General features: G+C 45.4%; 1 protein-coding gene across 2 annotated transcripts; it reads left to right on the forward strand.

Moving 5' to 3' along the window:
- Positions 1-715: 715 nt before the first annotated feature.
- ZBTB37 (zinc finger and BTB domain containing 37) lies at positions 716-13282 on the forward strand. Of its 2 annotated transcripts, none has more exons than XM_019530861.1 (5): positions 716-788; positions 4626-4831; positions 6234-7186; positions 8622-8721; positions 11219-13282. In XM_019530861.1, the coding sequence occupies exons 3-5, from the start codon at positions 6264-6266 to the stop codon at positions 11705-11707; spliced, it is 1512 nt and encodes a 503-aa protein (XP_019386406.1). In that variant the 5' UTR covers positions 716-788; positions 4626-4831; positions 6234-6263; the 3' UTR covers positions 11708-13282. The 2 variants fall into 2 exon arrangements, with proteins under 2 accessions (XP_019386406.1, XP_019386405.1); XM_019530860.1 differs by having other exon boundaries at positions 6237-7186.
- The last annotated feature ends 1592 nt before the right edge of the window (positions 13283-14874 follow it).

Raw genomic sequence — 14874 nt, forward strand, 5'->3', positions numbered from 1 at the left:
AGGCAGCACGGGGCACAAACAGGCTCAGGATCTCTGCCAACGCCACGAGGCTGTGTGATACCGCCCGCGTCCCGAGCGCGGCCTTCCCCCAGACAGAGCCCAGAGTCCAAGCCGCGCAGGGGGGTTCCCAGGGACTGCATCCCCCAGCGAGCACCGCGCCGCGGCGAACACAGGTGGGGTTGCCAGCGGCGCGGTGCACTCTGGGAACTGTAGTGCCCCACAGCGAGACTCTCGCGTGGCCACTGGTCTGAGCTCGGGGCGGCTTAAAGCTACGCGACCACAGGGTCCCGGTTCCACACGCGGCGCCGCCCGAGGGGGGCGGGTAGTAATCCACCTCCATCCGGCCCCGCGCGCCGCCATCCGCGAAGAAGCCGCCACCCCGGAGACCCTGCAACGTCCAGGGAACGCGATGGAGCCCGTGCGGTCCGGCACTGCAGGCCCTGGGAGCGCCCGAAACCACCACTTACCAGCCTACCACCCCTTGCACTGCTCGCCGAAAAAAGAAGGGGCAAGGGCGGTGCCACCGTTATTTGTAGCCCGGCGGAGCGCGGTCACGTGGGCGCGGGGCCCACAGGGCCGCTTCTCACAGGAGCGCCCTGCTGGTGACGTAGGTAAGCCCTGCCCTTCGCGCAGCAATAGCGGCTGCATGCCAGGGGGCGGGGCCGTGTGACGCACTAGCCGCTGTAGACTCGGGGGTAGATGTGGGGGAGGGGACATTCTCTTCCGGGGCGCGGCCCGCTCGGGGGGTTCGCTTCCGGGACGGCGTCCGGCCCTGCCCACCCCGGGAGGTAGGTGCCTGCTCGGGGCCGGGACTCGGCACCCGCGGCCGGGCGGAGCAGGGCGGGGCTGTCATGCCGCCCCCCGCGGGGCAGGTGCTGAGGGCTGCAGCCCGAGCGCTGCCTGCTCCCCCCGCGGCTCCCGGCCCCAGCCCGCGGTGTCACCGCCAGCCCCGGCGCCAGGCTGAGCTGTCCCCCTCGGGGCTACGCGGCGGCTGCCCACAGCGCTGGGCCGCTCTCGGCCGCAGGTCCGCGGGGCTGTCGTGTATCGGCTGCATGTCTGTCCCCTGCTCCGTGTGTCGTCTGCGTGGCCCGTGTCGTGTGACCGGGGGGACCCCTTGGCTGCGCAGTGGTTAAGGGCAGAGCTGGGTGGCCGGGGGAGGAGTGCCCTTAGCAGACGAGCCTCCCGGCTGTTAGCCCCTGAGCCCCTCTCAGCCTGGGGCCATGACACACAATGGGCAGCAAGACTATACAAAAGGGTCGTGGCCAAACTTTAAAGATGGGTTCTCGTTGAAGGAGAAAAACGTTGGAAACCAGGGCTTTCCCTTGCCAGCTGGCAGAGTCCTAGCCTGCAAGGGGCTGCTCACACTGGGGCCAGGGGGCAGTGGGTCAGGAGTGAGGGGCACTGGGCTGGGACTGGCCATCAATGTTTACAAATGCATCCTGATGTAAAAAAAGGTTAAGATCCACTGCCCTAGACTCCCTGCAGCCACCAGTCGGTGACACGGGTCTATGTGGGGCACCTTCTGCAGGGCTCTGCCACTGCTGGGGTTAGCCTTGGCTGACTTCTGTGTAGCACCTGTTCCTCCCCTGCACCCGGCTGGAAGACCATTCCCACACTTTACTGAAGCTGCCTCTCACATCAGGGAGAGGACTCTGCTTTCGTCACGCTGAGCTGCTATGCTCCTAAATTGAGGTGTATACAGCTTGGTGCATGTGAAGTTATGAAATACAGGCCCTTTGCTGAGGAACTTACTCATCTCACACAGCTTTGTTTGGGTGCTGCTGGGTGGAAGCAATGAGGACAAAGGTTCTTGTGATAAGTTCATGGGGTTGCTTTGGTTTGTTTAGCTATAACAACTTCTTGCTGGCTTTACACATTTTCTGCAAGGGTCTAAGTTTCTTCTGGGAGTTATTTGAACAAAACTGGAGCAAAAGAGACGAATGCAAGATGATACAAGGTCAGGAGGAAGATGCACAGGAGAAAAGTGGTTTTGAGGAGAGACAGATGTCATCAGGAGGGTCAAAGAATGGTGACAAAGGCCAGGAAGATGAGTATAGGTAGCACAAATGTGAGCCAGCAAGATGTGGCACCAGCGTTTAACCAGTTAGTGACAGACTTGAGGACTGTATGGAGGGTGGGTGGTGACAGTTTGTAAGGAAAAGACTATGGTATAAGAAAGGTTTCTTTGGAGCCCTGGTGGTCTAGTTGTGGGGAGGGGCAGGAGGACTTTTGTAGCATCCTGTGATGCTTTTTGTAGGTCTCATGCCTTTACAGAGCTGGTCCCTGATGGGAAGCATGAACTTTGCAAAGACTTGAGATGCAAAAGATCAAATGGTTATGAGACTGCATTAGTGATCGAAACATGCCCTGGTGGCTGGCATTGGCGGAGTCCCAAATGGGAGAAAGCCTTTTGCATGCCATTACAAGAAGTTTGGCATAAGCAGCAGTGCTGGAACTGTCACCTGCTGTTAGCGTGATGGCGGGGAGGTGAAGAGGGGAGCTGGCAAACCTCACCCATCCCTCTGGTGCCACAGTTGTTTGTGGCTGTGATTTGGTGATACCCCTTTGTCATAATGGGCAGCCATCCCATTGCATCCTTTTCAGCCCCAGAGATATGGTCAGAGGTAGGGAAATGGATTGTTTTATATTTATTTTTCTTGGGTGGGGGGAAGCTTGTTTTGTTGCATCTTTGCATTTGAATATTTTATTCTGTTCTTATAATGTCTGTCTTTTTTGATGTTAGCTGCCTTGAGCCTTTTTTGGGGAAGGGCTGTATATAAATCAAATAAAATAAGTGGAGAAGTTTCTGAAGAGAAGCAAGAATCAAGTGTGGTTTACTCTCTAAATAAAGCTCGTCTCCAGCCAGGCATCTAAATACGGGACTCTTTACATATGGAGCTTAAACAGTATTGCCAACCCCAACCATTTAAAAACCATGGGTCAGTCTAATCCCCCCAGGAGATTTTAAAAAGCAAATTAATTTGGAGGCTTTATTTGCTGTGCTTGTCAGTCTTCAGGATTCATGTTATCAAGTGTTTATCTGCAGCTATGAGTGCTAGAAGCTCCCTCCCACCCATGAGAAGTTATAGGTACCTCCTAAATCCGGGGAAAGTGGCCTTGAGACACCACCAAATAAAGACTAAATGGCTAAATGAGAATTGGCCAATTCACTTTGAGGGATAAGTTAGTGGCCAGATCTCCCACTTCAGTTCAGAATGGACAAGTTCTGGGTACCAATTGTAATATAAAAGCTAGTGCACTTGACCAGTAACAGTTCATATTCCCAGTCCACAAGTACCAAGTTTCTTCAGCTCAACTCAACACTCCAAGTCCAGGAAGGCAAGGGTTTTACAGTGTTCTTGAGGGACCATCAAGCCTGGTCACTTTCTGAGTAGGAATATAGTCAAGATGAGTATTCACTGAAATATGTATTCTACCAACCTTAAGCATGTCTAGGGCCTGGCACATTAGGAGTCTCAGCTAGTCTCAAGCAGCATATTCTCAACCTATAAAAGCTAGACACTAACACTTTAAAACTGCAACAGAACTAGATCAGAGCTGTTGGATCCTTTGGGGCACAAGCATAATATGCTGTACCTCCTAATAAGAGCACTACTTAGCTAAAGTTTAAAGTTGCTCTTCAGATGAAAGGTTGGAGAGGATGGACATGTTGCATTAACAAAGGCTTTCTGCTATGCTAAGGTTAGGAATGCAAATGCAGGAAATGCAAAAATTGAGGTTCCACTGCAGCATTCTCTCTCACAGCTTCTATTTTACCCTGTAAGCCCTGCATACACCATGGGCAAGTTAAGAGTGTCAGACAAATAGCCCATTAGGCAAAAAGGTACAAGGCCAACTGTTCTCATTTAGGTTTATCCGTGACCCACTACAAAAGCTTCTCTTTTCAGCTCCAAGTTGAATAAAGATTCGTTGTAGCCCCTTGTCTTGCACTTAAAAGCCAGTCCTGATTTCCCCCTCCTCCGAGTAAAGCAAACAAACTCACAAATCGTCTTCAGGTTTCTCAGGAAGTAGCTGACTCCTCACCATGGCTATATAACCCCACTGCTAGCAGCCTATATTTACATACAAGTAGGTGCTCTTCCTTCCCTTCATATATGTGCAAAGCTAATTTCCTGGGAGGCTGAGTTCCAGCTGCTTCCAATCCCTGCACATTATCCTTTCTTGAGCATAGTCCTGCCCTAGAAATCTAGGGCTTCCTGACCCAGATAATTGGTGTGTAGCATGCCCTCAGCCTGTGCCCTCCTGGGTATGTTTGATAGGAAATGTCTGCAAGGCTTTAAAAGAAAAAAAAATGGTCTTTGATTTTACTTTAGAAATTTGCCAGTTGGAAAACTGATAGGACTATGAGATTGTAAGCCTCCATCTTGCAAAGTTTCAAGAATATCAGTGAGGCCACTGGAATGATGGGACCACTAAAACAAGTTAATACATGTACATGCATACCTATTTGCTGTGTCACGTTTGTGATACCAAATAGTGAAAACTTTAAGAGGACAAGTGACTTATGTTCAGATTGCTTTTTTTCCTACTAGTTTCACTGTAATACTCTGCAAGCAGTTTGAAAAGTTCCATTTGTTAAAAATTCAATGTTTTTGTCCCTTCAGTTAAGGGGAGAATGTTCATAATGAGTCCTCCGAATCTGCCAGCAAAATTAGGGAAGGCAACTTGATATTTCTGATGCTGCTAAGGGAAAATCCACCAGGAAAAAAAATCGTAAACACACTTTTTGGCCTTCCTACTACATCTGAAGAAACAAAAAAGAATACCAACCTATCTTCCTCTGCTTTGTATGTCACTATTACCATTACAGGTAAGAGCTCAAGTTTTGTGTTTCCTTGTTTATGTTTTAAATTCTGACCTGAGCATTGCATTAACTTAGACCTTCACACAACATTTTTTTTAAGCTGGGAGGCAAGATGAGGAACCTTAAGATGTGGCATGGTGATGTTGGTGCAATCATTTTGCACAACTTTTAAGTTTTAATCTTAACCGCCTTGGAGATGCTCAAAATTCCTACCTGTGGGATTGCACAATTCTGTCTTATTTTGCACAACTCTTGTGTGTCGAGCTACTATGCAGCTGCAAGTCTAGTAACATATTTTGCTTTGCATGCACAAAACCTGTTTTTCCCATAAGCATGCACTGTCCTGGAACTGCATCAATTCAGACCACCACTGAAGTCTAAGGTCCCAATCCTGCAAAGATGCACATGATTCACGTTGCCTCTGTTTAGTCCCTTTTGACTTTGTTTCTCAGAATAGACATAAAATTGGAGCCAGGATATTTCTAGATTCTGTAACAATATTCTGATGTCTGCAACGTTCCCGCTGATCAGTTCTTCAGATGCTGTCCACATTTATGCCACAAGTGGTCTTTGAGCACTATTTATTTTTTCTTGGTATGCACCTAAAACTTTGCCCATATATGGTCAAGGCTCATTTTTAGACTTTGCCAAAATGGTACAGGACAATCATAAAAAATGATGGAAAGGAAATTAATTATACCTTTTTTGTTAATTGCTACTCACAAATAATATTCTGCTCTATGCATGATGAAAGCTACTGGAACTTATGTTTGTATAAAAGGAGTCTCGCCCAGCATATGGCATACAGGACTTGGAGCTGAGAATGGGATTCTATTCTTGCCTCTCTTACTGACTTGCTATGTGACCTTTGGGCAAGTTTTAGAAGTGCCTGCTAGGACTGAGTGCCTCAGTTTTAAATGACCTGCTTCTGATACCTTGGGTCACTGAGTTGAAATGAGTTCCTGGAAGCTGGGTGACTAAAGTTATTGGACATATTTACGCCTTTGTAAAACTCGGAGATTTGTGCTGTCTCTCTTTTTTAAGGTACTTTGCTACTGGTAGATGATGTTCCAAGCAACCAATTACATATTTTAATATATGAACCATTTTAATACTCTTTTTATAATGGAATATCACTCTTCACTGGACCCATCCCACAGGCCTGTTGGGTAAAACATTTTGAGTTCTAAGTAGTAGGGAACTGTGGTTGCAGGTCCATAAAAGACCCACATTAGTTTTCTGTGGAGAGATTCCCAGCATGAAAAACCTGGAAAACCATTATGAAGCCTATTAAATGAAGGTGCACAGTACCTCAATGAAAATGAGAGGTTTTGACAACCCAGAGCTGAAAGCTGCTCTAAATGGAAGCTATTTTTAACACTATTAAGAGTCCTGTTTTTCTTTCCAGTAGGACTGTACACCTGCAATTGGGATAAACATGGAGAAAAATGGAAACATTCAGCTGGAGATCCCCGACTTCAGCAACTCTGTCCTGAGCCACCTGAACCAACTGCGTATGCAAGGCCGCTTGTGTGACATAGTAGTCAACGTACAGGGGCAGGCTTTCCGTGCTCACAAAGTGGTGCTGGCTGCCAGTTCACCTTACTTCCGCGATCATATGTCCTTGAACGAGATGAGCACAGTCTCCATTTCGGTCATCAAAAATCCCTCTGTTTTTGAACAGCTCCTTTCTTTCTGTTATACTGGGCGGATATGCTTGCAGCTGGCTGACATCATAAGTTACCTGACAGCAGCCAGCTTTCTGCAGATGCAGCACATTATAGACAAATGCACACAGATCCTTGAGGGAATTCACTTCAAAATTAATGTGGCAGAAGTTGAAGCAGAACTGAGCCAAACTAGGACAAAGCATCAGGAGAGGCCCCCTGAGTCTCACCGGGTTACCCCAAATCTAACCCGCTCACTGAGTCCACGCCACAACACTCCCAAAGGGAGTCGTCTGGGCCAGGTCAGCACAGTACTTGACATTCGGGAGCTGAGCCCCCCTGAGGAGTCCACCAGCCCTCAGATAATAGAGCAAAGCTCAGACGTGGAGAGTAGGGAGCCCATACTGCGGATTAACAGAGCAGGGCAGTGGTACGTGGAGACTGGAGTGGCAGACCGCGGAGGACGGAATGATGATGATGTTAGGGTGCTTAGTGGAGTACGTATCAAAACAGAGAACCTGGAAGAGTGGTTGGGGACAGAAAATCAGCCCTCTGGAGAAGACGGGAGCAGTGCTGAAGAGGTCACTGCCATGGTGATTGACACAACGGGCCACGGGTCATTGGGCCAAGAGACCTATACATTAGGATCTTCAGGGGCCAAAGTGGTCAGGCCAACCAGCAGTGAGATTGACAGGTGGGTTTCCTTTAACGCATTTACTGGGAAGGGCTGGAAGGGCAAACTGCAGTTTGTTTGTACAATTTGTTAGCCTGTCTTTCTGACCACCTCATGCTGTTCTCAGGAATTTTTGTAGTCTTGCAAAGAATATACCTCAGGACCAAGAATGTAGTTGCTATATGGTGACCCAGAACTGTATCTCCAGTTACAAACTAGGTGGGTAATGGCTAGATTCTCCATCACTTGTACAGAAATTGGGTCTCTCAGAGATCTTAGTGTTGGAATTACTCAGTGAAATTCAATGACCTGTTGCCCCTTCTGGCTTTAACACCTTTGAATTTGTGAACCCTGCTGTTTCAGAAACAAACCAATCAACAGCTCTGAGTCGGAAAGTCTGGCTCCCAGTGATACAGGACTACAGGATTTGATGTGCCTTGCAGGGTTTAAGTCCCTACCTGAAGCAGTTTAAATTTGAGGAAGGGGAGTGGGAGAGAATATTTTGGATCAGGTTATTCACAGGTGGCTCCTTATGCAGCAATGTCTGTGGTAAGAGCAGAAAGCGTTTATTAATAATAGGTAGTTAAATCTGATGTCTGATGCCTCTCCATCCTTGCATCCCCTCCATCCTTGGCTCTGATTAAAGCAAAAGGGTCTGTTGTGCTTTCCCTTTCCCTCATTCTCTCTTCTCCTTCCCCCACACCCTTCTGCTCCTGTTGATCTGCAGCTTTCTGGAAATAGTGGATATCCTGACATTTTCATTTAAAACTTAAAAACATCTCTATAAACTATAAGAAATAATCCCTTACTGGCCACCAGGAAGGAGGAAAAAACAATTATCTGACAGGATTGCTTCCTTTCTAATTTCTTCCTTAAGTTGGCTTCAGGCAGTTGTGTATTTGTCTTTTCACTGATACATTTCCTTTCTTGGGGCCCATCTGCATCACCTATGTGACATGCTTTAGCTTCCCTTACTCAGACAGATAATTTTCTTCTCTTACAGTGCTCTCTGTCTGAGTTGCTGGGCTATAGGGTTTACTTTGGATATGGATAGATGAACAACTTATTGTGGGATAAAAGGGGTATGGGCTTTACCAGGCATCTGCTGTTCTATGATAATTGACTAGGTTGCATGCCCATCATAAATGGAAGCTAAACTGTGATAATTTATCCCTGCTTCATTGATAGCTAGCTTCCACAGTTCAGTTTTCATTTACCCTGCAGTAAAAACCTGTTTGTGGGTCATTGTTATGGAATAGCAAAGTCCCTTCACCCTTTTAACGCAGAGCAGCTTGTTCATGTGTCCATACACCTTTCTTCTTGATAGCAGTCTTTGATCTGTCCCCTGTTAACTAGATGGTGGAAAAGAAAAGATTTTAGGCAGATGTTTCCCTTGCTCACCAACTGTTGTACAGATCTGGAACCTTTAAAAATCTTTCCACTCTTCCACCCACAGATTTAGCCCTTCTGGCAGCTTGGTCACTGTAACTGAGCGGTACAGGTCGAAAAGTGAGTCTCCCGGGAGAATGGATGAGCCAAAACAGCCCAGCTCCCAGGTATGCAGCCTGATACAGGGATTAGGATTAATTTGCTTCAATTACAAGGAAATATTAGTGTTGAAAGGTCAGGGTAATTATGTTGCAATTCAATGTGTGTGTGTGTGTGTATGTATATATAACTGGTAAAGAGGGTTGTATGTGTTTTGGGGCAATGTACAACTTAGGATAAACATGACTATTTATTTCTTACTTTATACATGTTTGGATTCTAAAAATGATGCAATAGATAACTGACATTTCAGTAAAACCAGTAAAAGATCCCCAAACTAGGTGTACAGTAGTCATCCTACTGATGTTAATGTGGGTGCAGGTGAGTAGATGTAGGTGAGGTGATTTAGCTAGAGCCAAAGACAAAAGCCTTTTACACCCTCACACCTAAGTATGGCAGCATAAGTACTAGGTGTTCTTGGTGTTGGTGGTGGTAGTGATGGCCCTTGGTGGGCACAATAGACTTTCTAAGGCTGCTTTAAAAGTATTTCAGGGTTAAAATGACACAAAGACACTGGGCACTTTTCATGTGTCCAAGAGCAGCCAGAATCTTACCTTGTGAAAGCGTGTACTTCAGGGGTTAAGGGTTTAGAACACCTTTTGCTTGCCATTGGGACTTGATCCAAAAAACATGGAAAGCATTGTGTTTTCTTCTTTCTTACAATGAGAAGGACAAAAATCAGCTGAACTGTGGAGAGGCTACTGTCCCTCCTAGATTAAAAACACACAGATGAAGAACCAGGAGGAGTACAGCCTGGATAAGCTTTTGCAGCTACTGCTTGTACAAAAGGAAGATCTCTGCAGATGCCTTCGGTAGGATGGCATCATGTTCTTGCTAAGCTGTAGTTAGCAATAACAGGCAAAATCGCTCTCATTCATACGTTGAACCTGATTTTTGGAGGTGCTGAGATCTCAAAATTCTAGATGAAGTTAATGGGAGCTGTGAGTGCCCAGCATTTCTGAAACAAGTGACAAAGGGAGTTGCTCCTCATCTCACTGAAATAAATAATTGACAGAAACTCACTGACATTAAATGTGGTGGAGTGGACTTGTAACTCCTATTGAACCCAGTAGGGAGCAGGACTTGGGTCCATACAGTTTATTAATAGTTTTGTCACAATTTTTTATCTTCATAGAGCTAGCATTTGAGTTTTTCAAGGAGACTAGATTCTATGGGAAGTTGGAAGGGTAATGACAGGCCATTTTGGAATTTGAAAGAGGACGTAGAAACATTAGACAAAAGTCAGAATTTCCACCCAGTAACTTTGCATTGTGTCATAAGTCAAGCTTTAAATTTTCTTCTTGTTTTGAAGGCACAAAGGAGTGTTTTTTCAGAGTAAATCCAGAAATGTTTGGGTTGTACTGAACTGACAGGGGGAGGAAAGCAGGGAAAGCAGATGCAGTTACAATTTTAACTGTGGAAAGGGCTAAAAAAATTTTCCCCGGTGAGGTAGCCTTAAACTGCAAGAGACTGGCTGGTATTCCACATCTCTTACTGCATAGGGACGTGCTGCGTATTGCTGCTGTTCTGGGCTTGTTACAGTGTATGCTATAAATGGAGCTCCCAAGCAAATAGAATACCTATTGACAGCACTGTGATGTGAAATACTGTGGCTTTGTTCATCTCATTTAGTCTCAAGAAGCCTTTCATTTCAGGTTTGTACAAATGCTAAGGTGCCTGGCACAAATACATTATTGCTGACGCATACTTCTGCAGAAGCAATGGTCCTTATGGGATTACACTGGCTGCCTGTCTGTGTTTGGCCCTTTCTAACTCTGGCATAACACTTTGAATGCAAGTACTGTATTCTCCAAACACACAAGCATGTATGAAGGCCTCCAGGAGACCATGTATTTGCATCAGTTGAGTCTGAATGTGGTAGCTGGCCAGGAATAGCAACGTGAATGGCTGTCCTAACTTCCAAGCTTGTGGCTAAAGAGCCATGTTTTTTGCTCGTTTGTTTTTTAAGCTTCCATCAAGATGGGATTGGTACTGATTTCACTAGCCTTTGAGACCCAATACATTATGAAGTACCTTGAGATTCCAACATCATTTGCACGTGCTTATTTTTGCCTTTGTTTTACTAAATGTCTGTCTGTTTTCTCTTCCTCCTTCCCCAAAACAAGCACAGAAAAAAGAATACAGTTTTATTAAATTAAAGCTGGTCCAGGGTCTGAGATGAGTAACAAAACATAATATATTTCATTCAAAACTTAATAGATGGCTAGGTATTCTATCGATAATAGCTGTGTTTACCTTCCCAGATCAAAATGAATAAAGTGGCATAAAAGGGACCTATAGCAGTGCCTTCTAATGGATCAGTTGCTTGTGTTTAGCCCTAAAGCCCTAGTCAAGCAAAGCATTTCAAACACATGCTGAAGGTTGAGCTAACAGGTAGACCTACTGATATCAAGGCTTGGCTTGTGCTTAAGGGCTTGACTGAATCAGAACCTCAAGGAGGAATAAAGTGTCTTCCTTTTTATGTCTCCATTGTTTCTGGCCTAGGTCGAGGAGTCAGCCATGATTGGAGTGAGCGGTTACGTCGAATATCTCCGTGAACAGGAAGTATCTGAGCGGTGGTTCCGTTACAACCCACGGCTGACCTGCATCTACTGTGCTAAATCCTTCAACCAGAAAGGCAGCCTGGACCGGCACATGCGCCTCCATATGGGCATCACACCTTTTGTTTGCCGCATGTGTGGTAAAAAGTACACCCGCAAGGATCAGCTGGAGTACCACATCCGCAAGCACACAGGCAACAAGCCCTTCCACTGCCATGTCTGTGGCAAGAGCTTCCCCTTCCAGGCCATCCTCAACCAGCACTTTCGCAAGAACCACCCTGGCTGTGTGCCCTTGGAGGGGCCACACAGCATCTCCCCTGAGACCACTGTCACATCACGGGGGCAGGCTGAGGAAGAGTCTCCCCCGCAGGAGGAAGCTGTTGCTGTGGGGGAGACAGCACAGGGATCCGTATCCACCACCGGGCCAGATTGAAACGGGGCGCACGTGAGGGAGAGAGCCCTCTTCCCTCCCATTCAGCTGCAACCAGTCAGCACCATACAGCGGGCTGGTACTGTAATTAGTGCAATGCCACCACTGGACAGGAAGCAGCTGTCAATATGTTGCCAAAATAGAAGAGTAACAAAAATAAGTGCTAAAAGCTTTTCCCCTTTTCCTCATCTCCTTGGGAAAACAAAACATAAACCAAACTTAAGTCAATCAGCTTCTGATTCAGGGATCGACAGGATTTTTTACGAATTTTTTTAATCTTCAGTAGCAGTCCAGGACAGCAGTCACTTCATTTCTTGACGGCGTTTTGGCTCAGCACCTCAGTCCTTGTGGCAGTGTTGACTGCAATGGCTCCAACCCAGTGAATGCAGTGCACAGGTGTCTGTCTTCGCCAGAGCTGCTGGTCCATCCTAAGGAGTTAGCAGGGGCCAAGGATCAGTCGCCCCTCCCCTGTTCCCAGGTAGTCATCATGTTAAAGAGAAATGACCGTCCTGGTGGAGCCTGCCCTGCCAGAGTGTATTTATCCCATCTTATTTTGGTGTGTCTCTTTTTACATTTTTAATTGAACCGTTATTTTAGGGCTTTCTGCTTGCCCTTTCCAGGCACATGGCATTGCGCCCACTTGCTGAATGTGGGCAGCAGCCATTAAGCAGTATTGTAGAGGTCAGCAAAATCTGAAGCGCTTAAGCTACTGAAAGTGAAATTAGCAGCTGTGAGGTTTGCATTAGACTCTACGATGTTCTTAGGGGTGGGGATATAGGAGGAGGGTGTGCTTTATTGTTGCTAATTTGCCTAGCACAGAGCACACCAACTTCCTGACCAGTTTCTACACACTGCAATGCTTTGAATGTTGCCAAGAATTAGAAAGAGGCTTCCGGTCTGGACAAAATGAGAAGTTAGAGGCTGGCTACCAAAGTCATCTTTGGTCTCCCCTGCACTTGATCTTACATAACAGCAATATTGTATACTGAAGCAGTCAAACCCCAGTGAAGTGATCATGGGTGGTTGTTTTTAAATACGTCTCTGTGTACTCGTTTGATAAGTTTATATAATGAAATGGGGGAAAAAAAACGAAAAAAAACTACATTAATTCCTCATGATGGTTCAGGAAATTCAAAGTTACGGTCCTCAAAGTGATCATAAGTCAGTCCCCTTGCGCAGGCACAGTATTTTATATTTCAAGTAGCGCAGAGGGTAAGAGTGAATTTACCCATCCCCAGAGAGACATGACTACATCATGGTTCATGTATGTTTGCACAGGAGTGTGTTTATAAACAAAAGTACAAAGTACAGGTACATAAGTGCAAATACAAATGAGCAACTATCTTGACACCCTTTTTAGAAGTTTTTTAAAATATGCAATAGTTTATGTTTTTTCTTTGGCTCTGGTGCTGCATATGTAAGTGCAAAAAGAAATGAAATGCTGGTCATGCTGATGTTGGCAGAGTGGGATTGGGAGAAGACGTGTGTTTGAAGGAATTCTCTCTCTAGAACAGTGGTTCTCAGCCTTTACAGACTCAAGGCACCTCTGGGAAAATGCTAGCTCTTAGCTCTTACTTGTTTTTTGACTACAGGAAGAAAATAGAGCAATTCATCTATTGCAAAGAACTCAGAAAGACCACAACAGAATGTTTTTAACACTGTGGACTCTTATTTGAAATCTCTGGGTTTATCTTATGAATCATGTAGGTGTCTGTACACCTAACGGTGCTAATATAATGCATCATCCTTAAAACGAACTCACAACACCCCATGGTGCCATGGTTCCCTGGTTCAGAATCACCGCTCTAGAGGGTGTATAGTGTGATAGGGAAGGATGAAACTCCAAACATGAAGTTAACAGGAGGAACAAGGAAGCGGTTAAAAGCAATTTACAATTTCATTTTGCTTTTGCAGGAGGGGGTGGATAGTCTTGGGATTAGAATGCAGGACTGCCTGATAGGAGATTGGAATCCAGTTCCTGGCTTTCTTGTGTCTTATTTGTGTACCTTGGGCAAGACTAACCTCTCCAACTCGAATGGGAATAATAATACTTTTCTATAACCTTTGTTTGGAAGTATCAGTAGAAGGGTAAAGTGTTATTATCCATGTACATTATGTGGGTTTCACTGTTCCCTGCACCTCTCCCAACTAGTGGATGCATTTCTCTGTGTGTTCATGCAAGAGAAAGGAATTGGCATGTGAATTGCCATGACAGAATGTAGTGAGGATGTTCTCCGAAAGGGGAAGCTTTGAAGATGTGCTTGGCCAATAGCCTGCCTTACAAGAATTCAGCTGATTATTTCCAATATACCGACATTTGTCAGGCTGCAGCATAATACAGTGAATGCTATTCTAAGCAGTCACTCTAAGGACCAGCAAAACTCTGGCACCTGGCAAAGGTTGAACAAAAGCGTACTGGAAACATTAAGGATACTTGAAAGTGGGCACAGAAGATGACGTGAGGTGGTTGATAATGTGGGTTTCTCTGTAATCAAGGCAGGAGGGGAAATGGAGATGTGCAGAAGATGCTGCTTTAGTTCTAGCTTTCGCACTTACCAAAAAGACAAACTATCCTGTTCACACTAGAGAGCATCAAAAATACATTTAGTTACTTAAAAGATTTTAAGCATTTAAAAAATAGAACTTTTTAAAATACTACCAAACTATAAAGCATAAAATTATTTATATGCATATATTATATATAAATATAGTGGGAAAGTTTCCCTGCTGAGCTTGCTGTGAAGAGGAGGGTGAAGGTGCAGTAACTGCTATACAAGCAAAATTTCTCTGAAGCAGATGGCCACAAATCCATTGAGGCTAAGCAATGAAGGGTTGAGATAAAATGGCAAACGCCTCATTCGTATGGCATGGCTGTGAGTTTTTCAAACAGGTTTTTTGTTTGTTTGTTTGTTTTTTGTTTTGGTTTGTTTTGTTTTTACTGTTGTCGATACTGTGAATGGAGGAGCATCCTAATAATCCAGGATCACATCAGCACATCCTTGCTGCTGATTCACTCCTTTTAATTGGCTGGGTGAAAGCCATGAAATCGTTCTTTAATACTAGCTTAGGCGAGTCTAAAAAAATTTTTAAAAGCTTGTGAAAATTTTTTTTCCCTTTTGATGCAGAGGTTGCAGCTGTATACATGATCATGTCTGATTGCATGCAAAAGA

The sequence above is a fragment of the Crocodylus porosus genome, unplaced genomic scaffold, assembly GCF_001723895.1.
Source record: "Crocodylus porosus isolate Cpor-Errol unplaced genomic scaffold, CroPor_comp1, whole genome shotgun sequence".
NCBI classification, from domain to species: domain Eukaryota; kingdom Metazoa; phylum Chordata; order Crocodylia; family Crocodylidae; genus Crocodylus; species Crocodylus porosus.

What these genes read in the sequence shown, in the direction of transcription:
- ZBTB37 (XM_019530860.1), top strand. Translation starts at nt 4,811, where the DNA reads ATGTCACTATTACCATTACAG. An exon ending in TGTCACTATTACCATTACAG is followed by an intron (nt 4,832 to 6,236) that starts GTAAGAGCTCAA and finishes TCTTTCCAGTAG; the next exon opens with GACTGTACACCTGCAATTGG. An exon ending in CAAAACAGCCCAGCTCCCAG is followed by an intron (nt 8,722 to 11,218) that starts GTATGCAGCCTG and finishes TTTCTGGCCTAG; the next exon opens with GTCGAGGAGTCAGCCATGAT.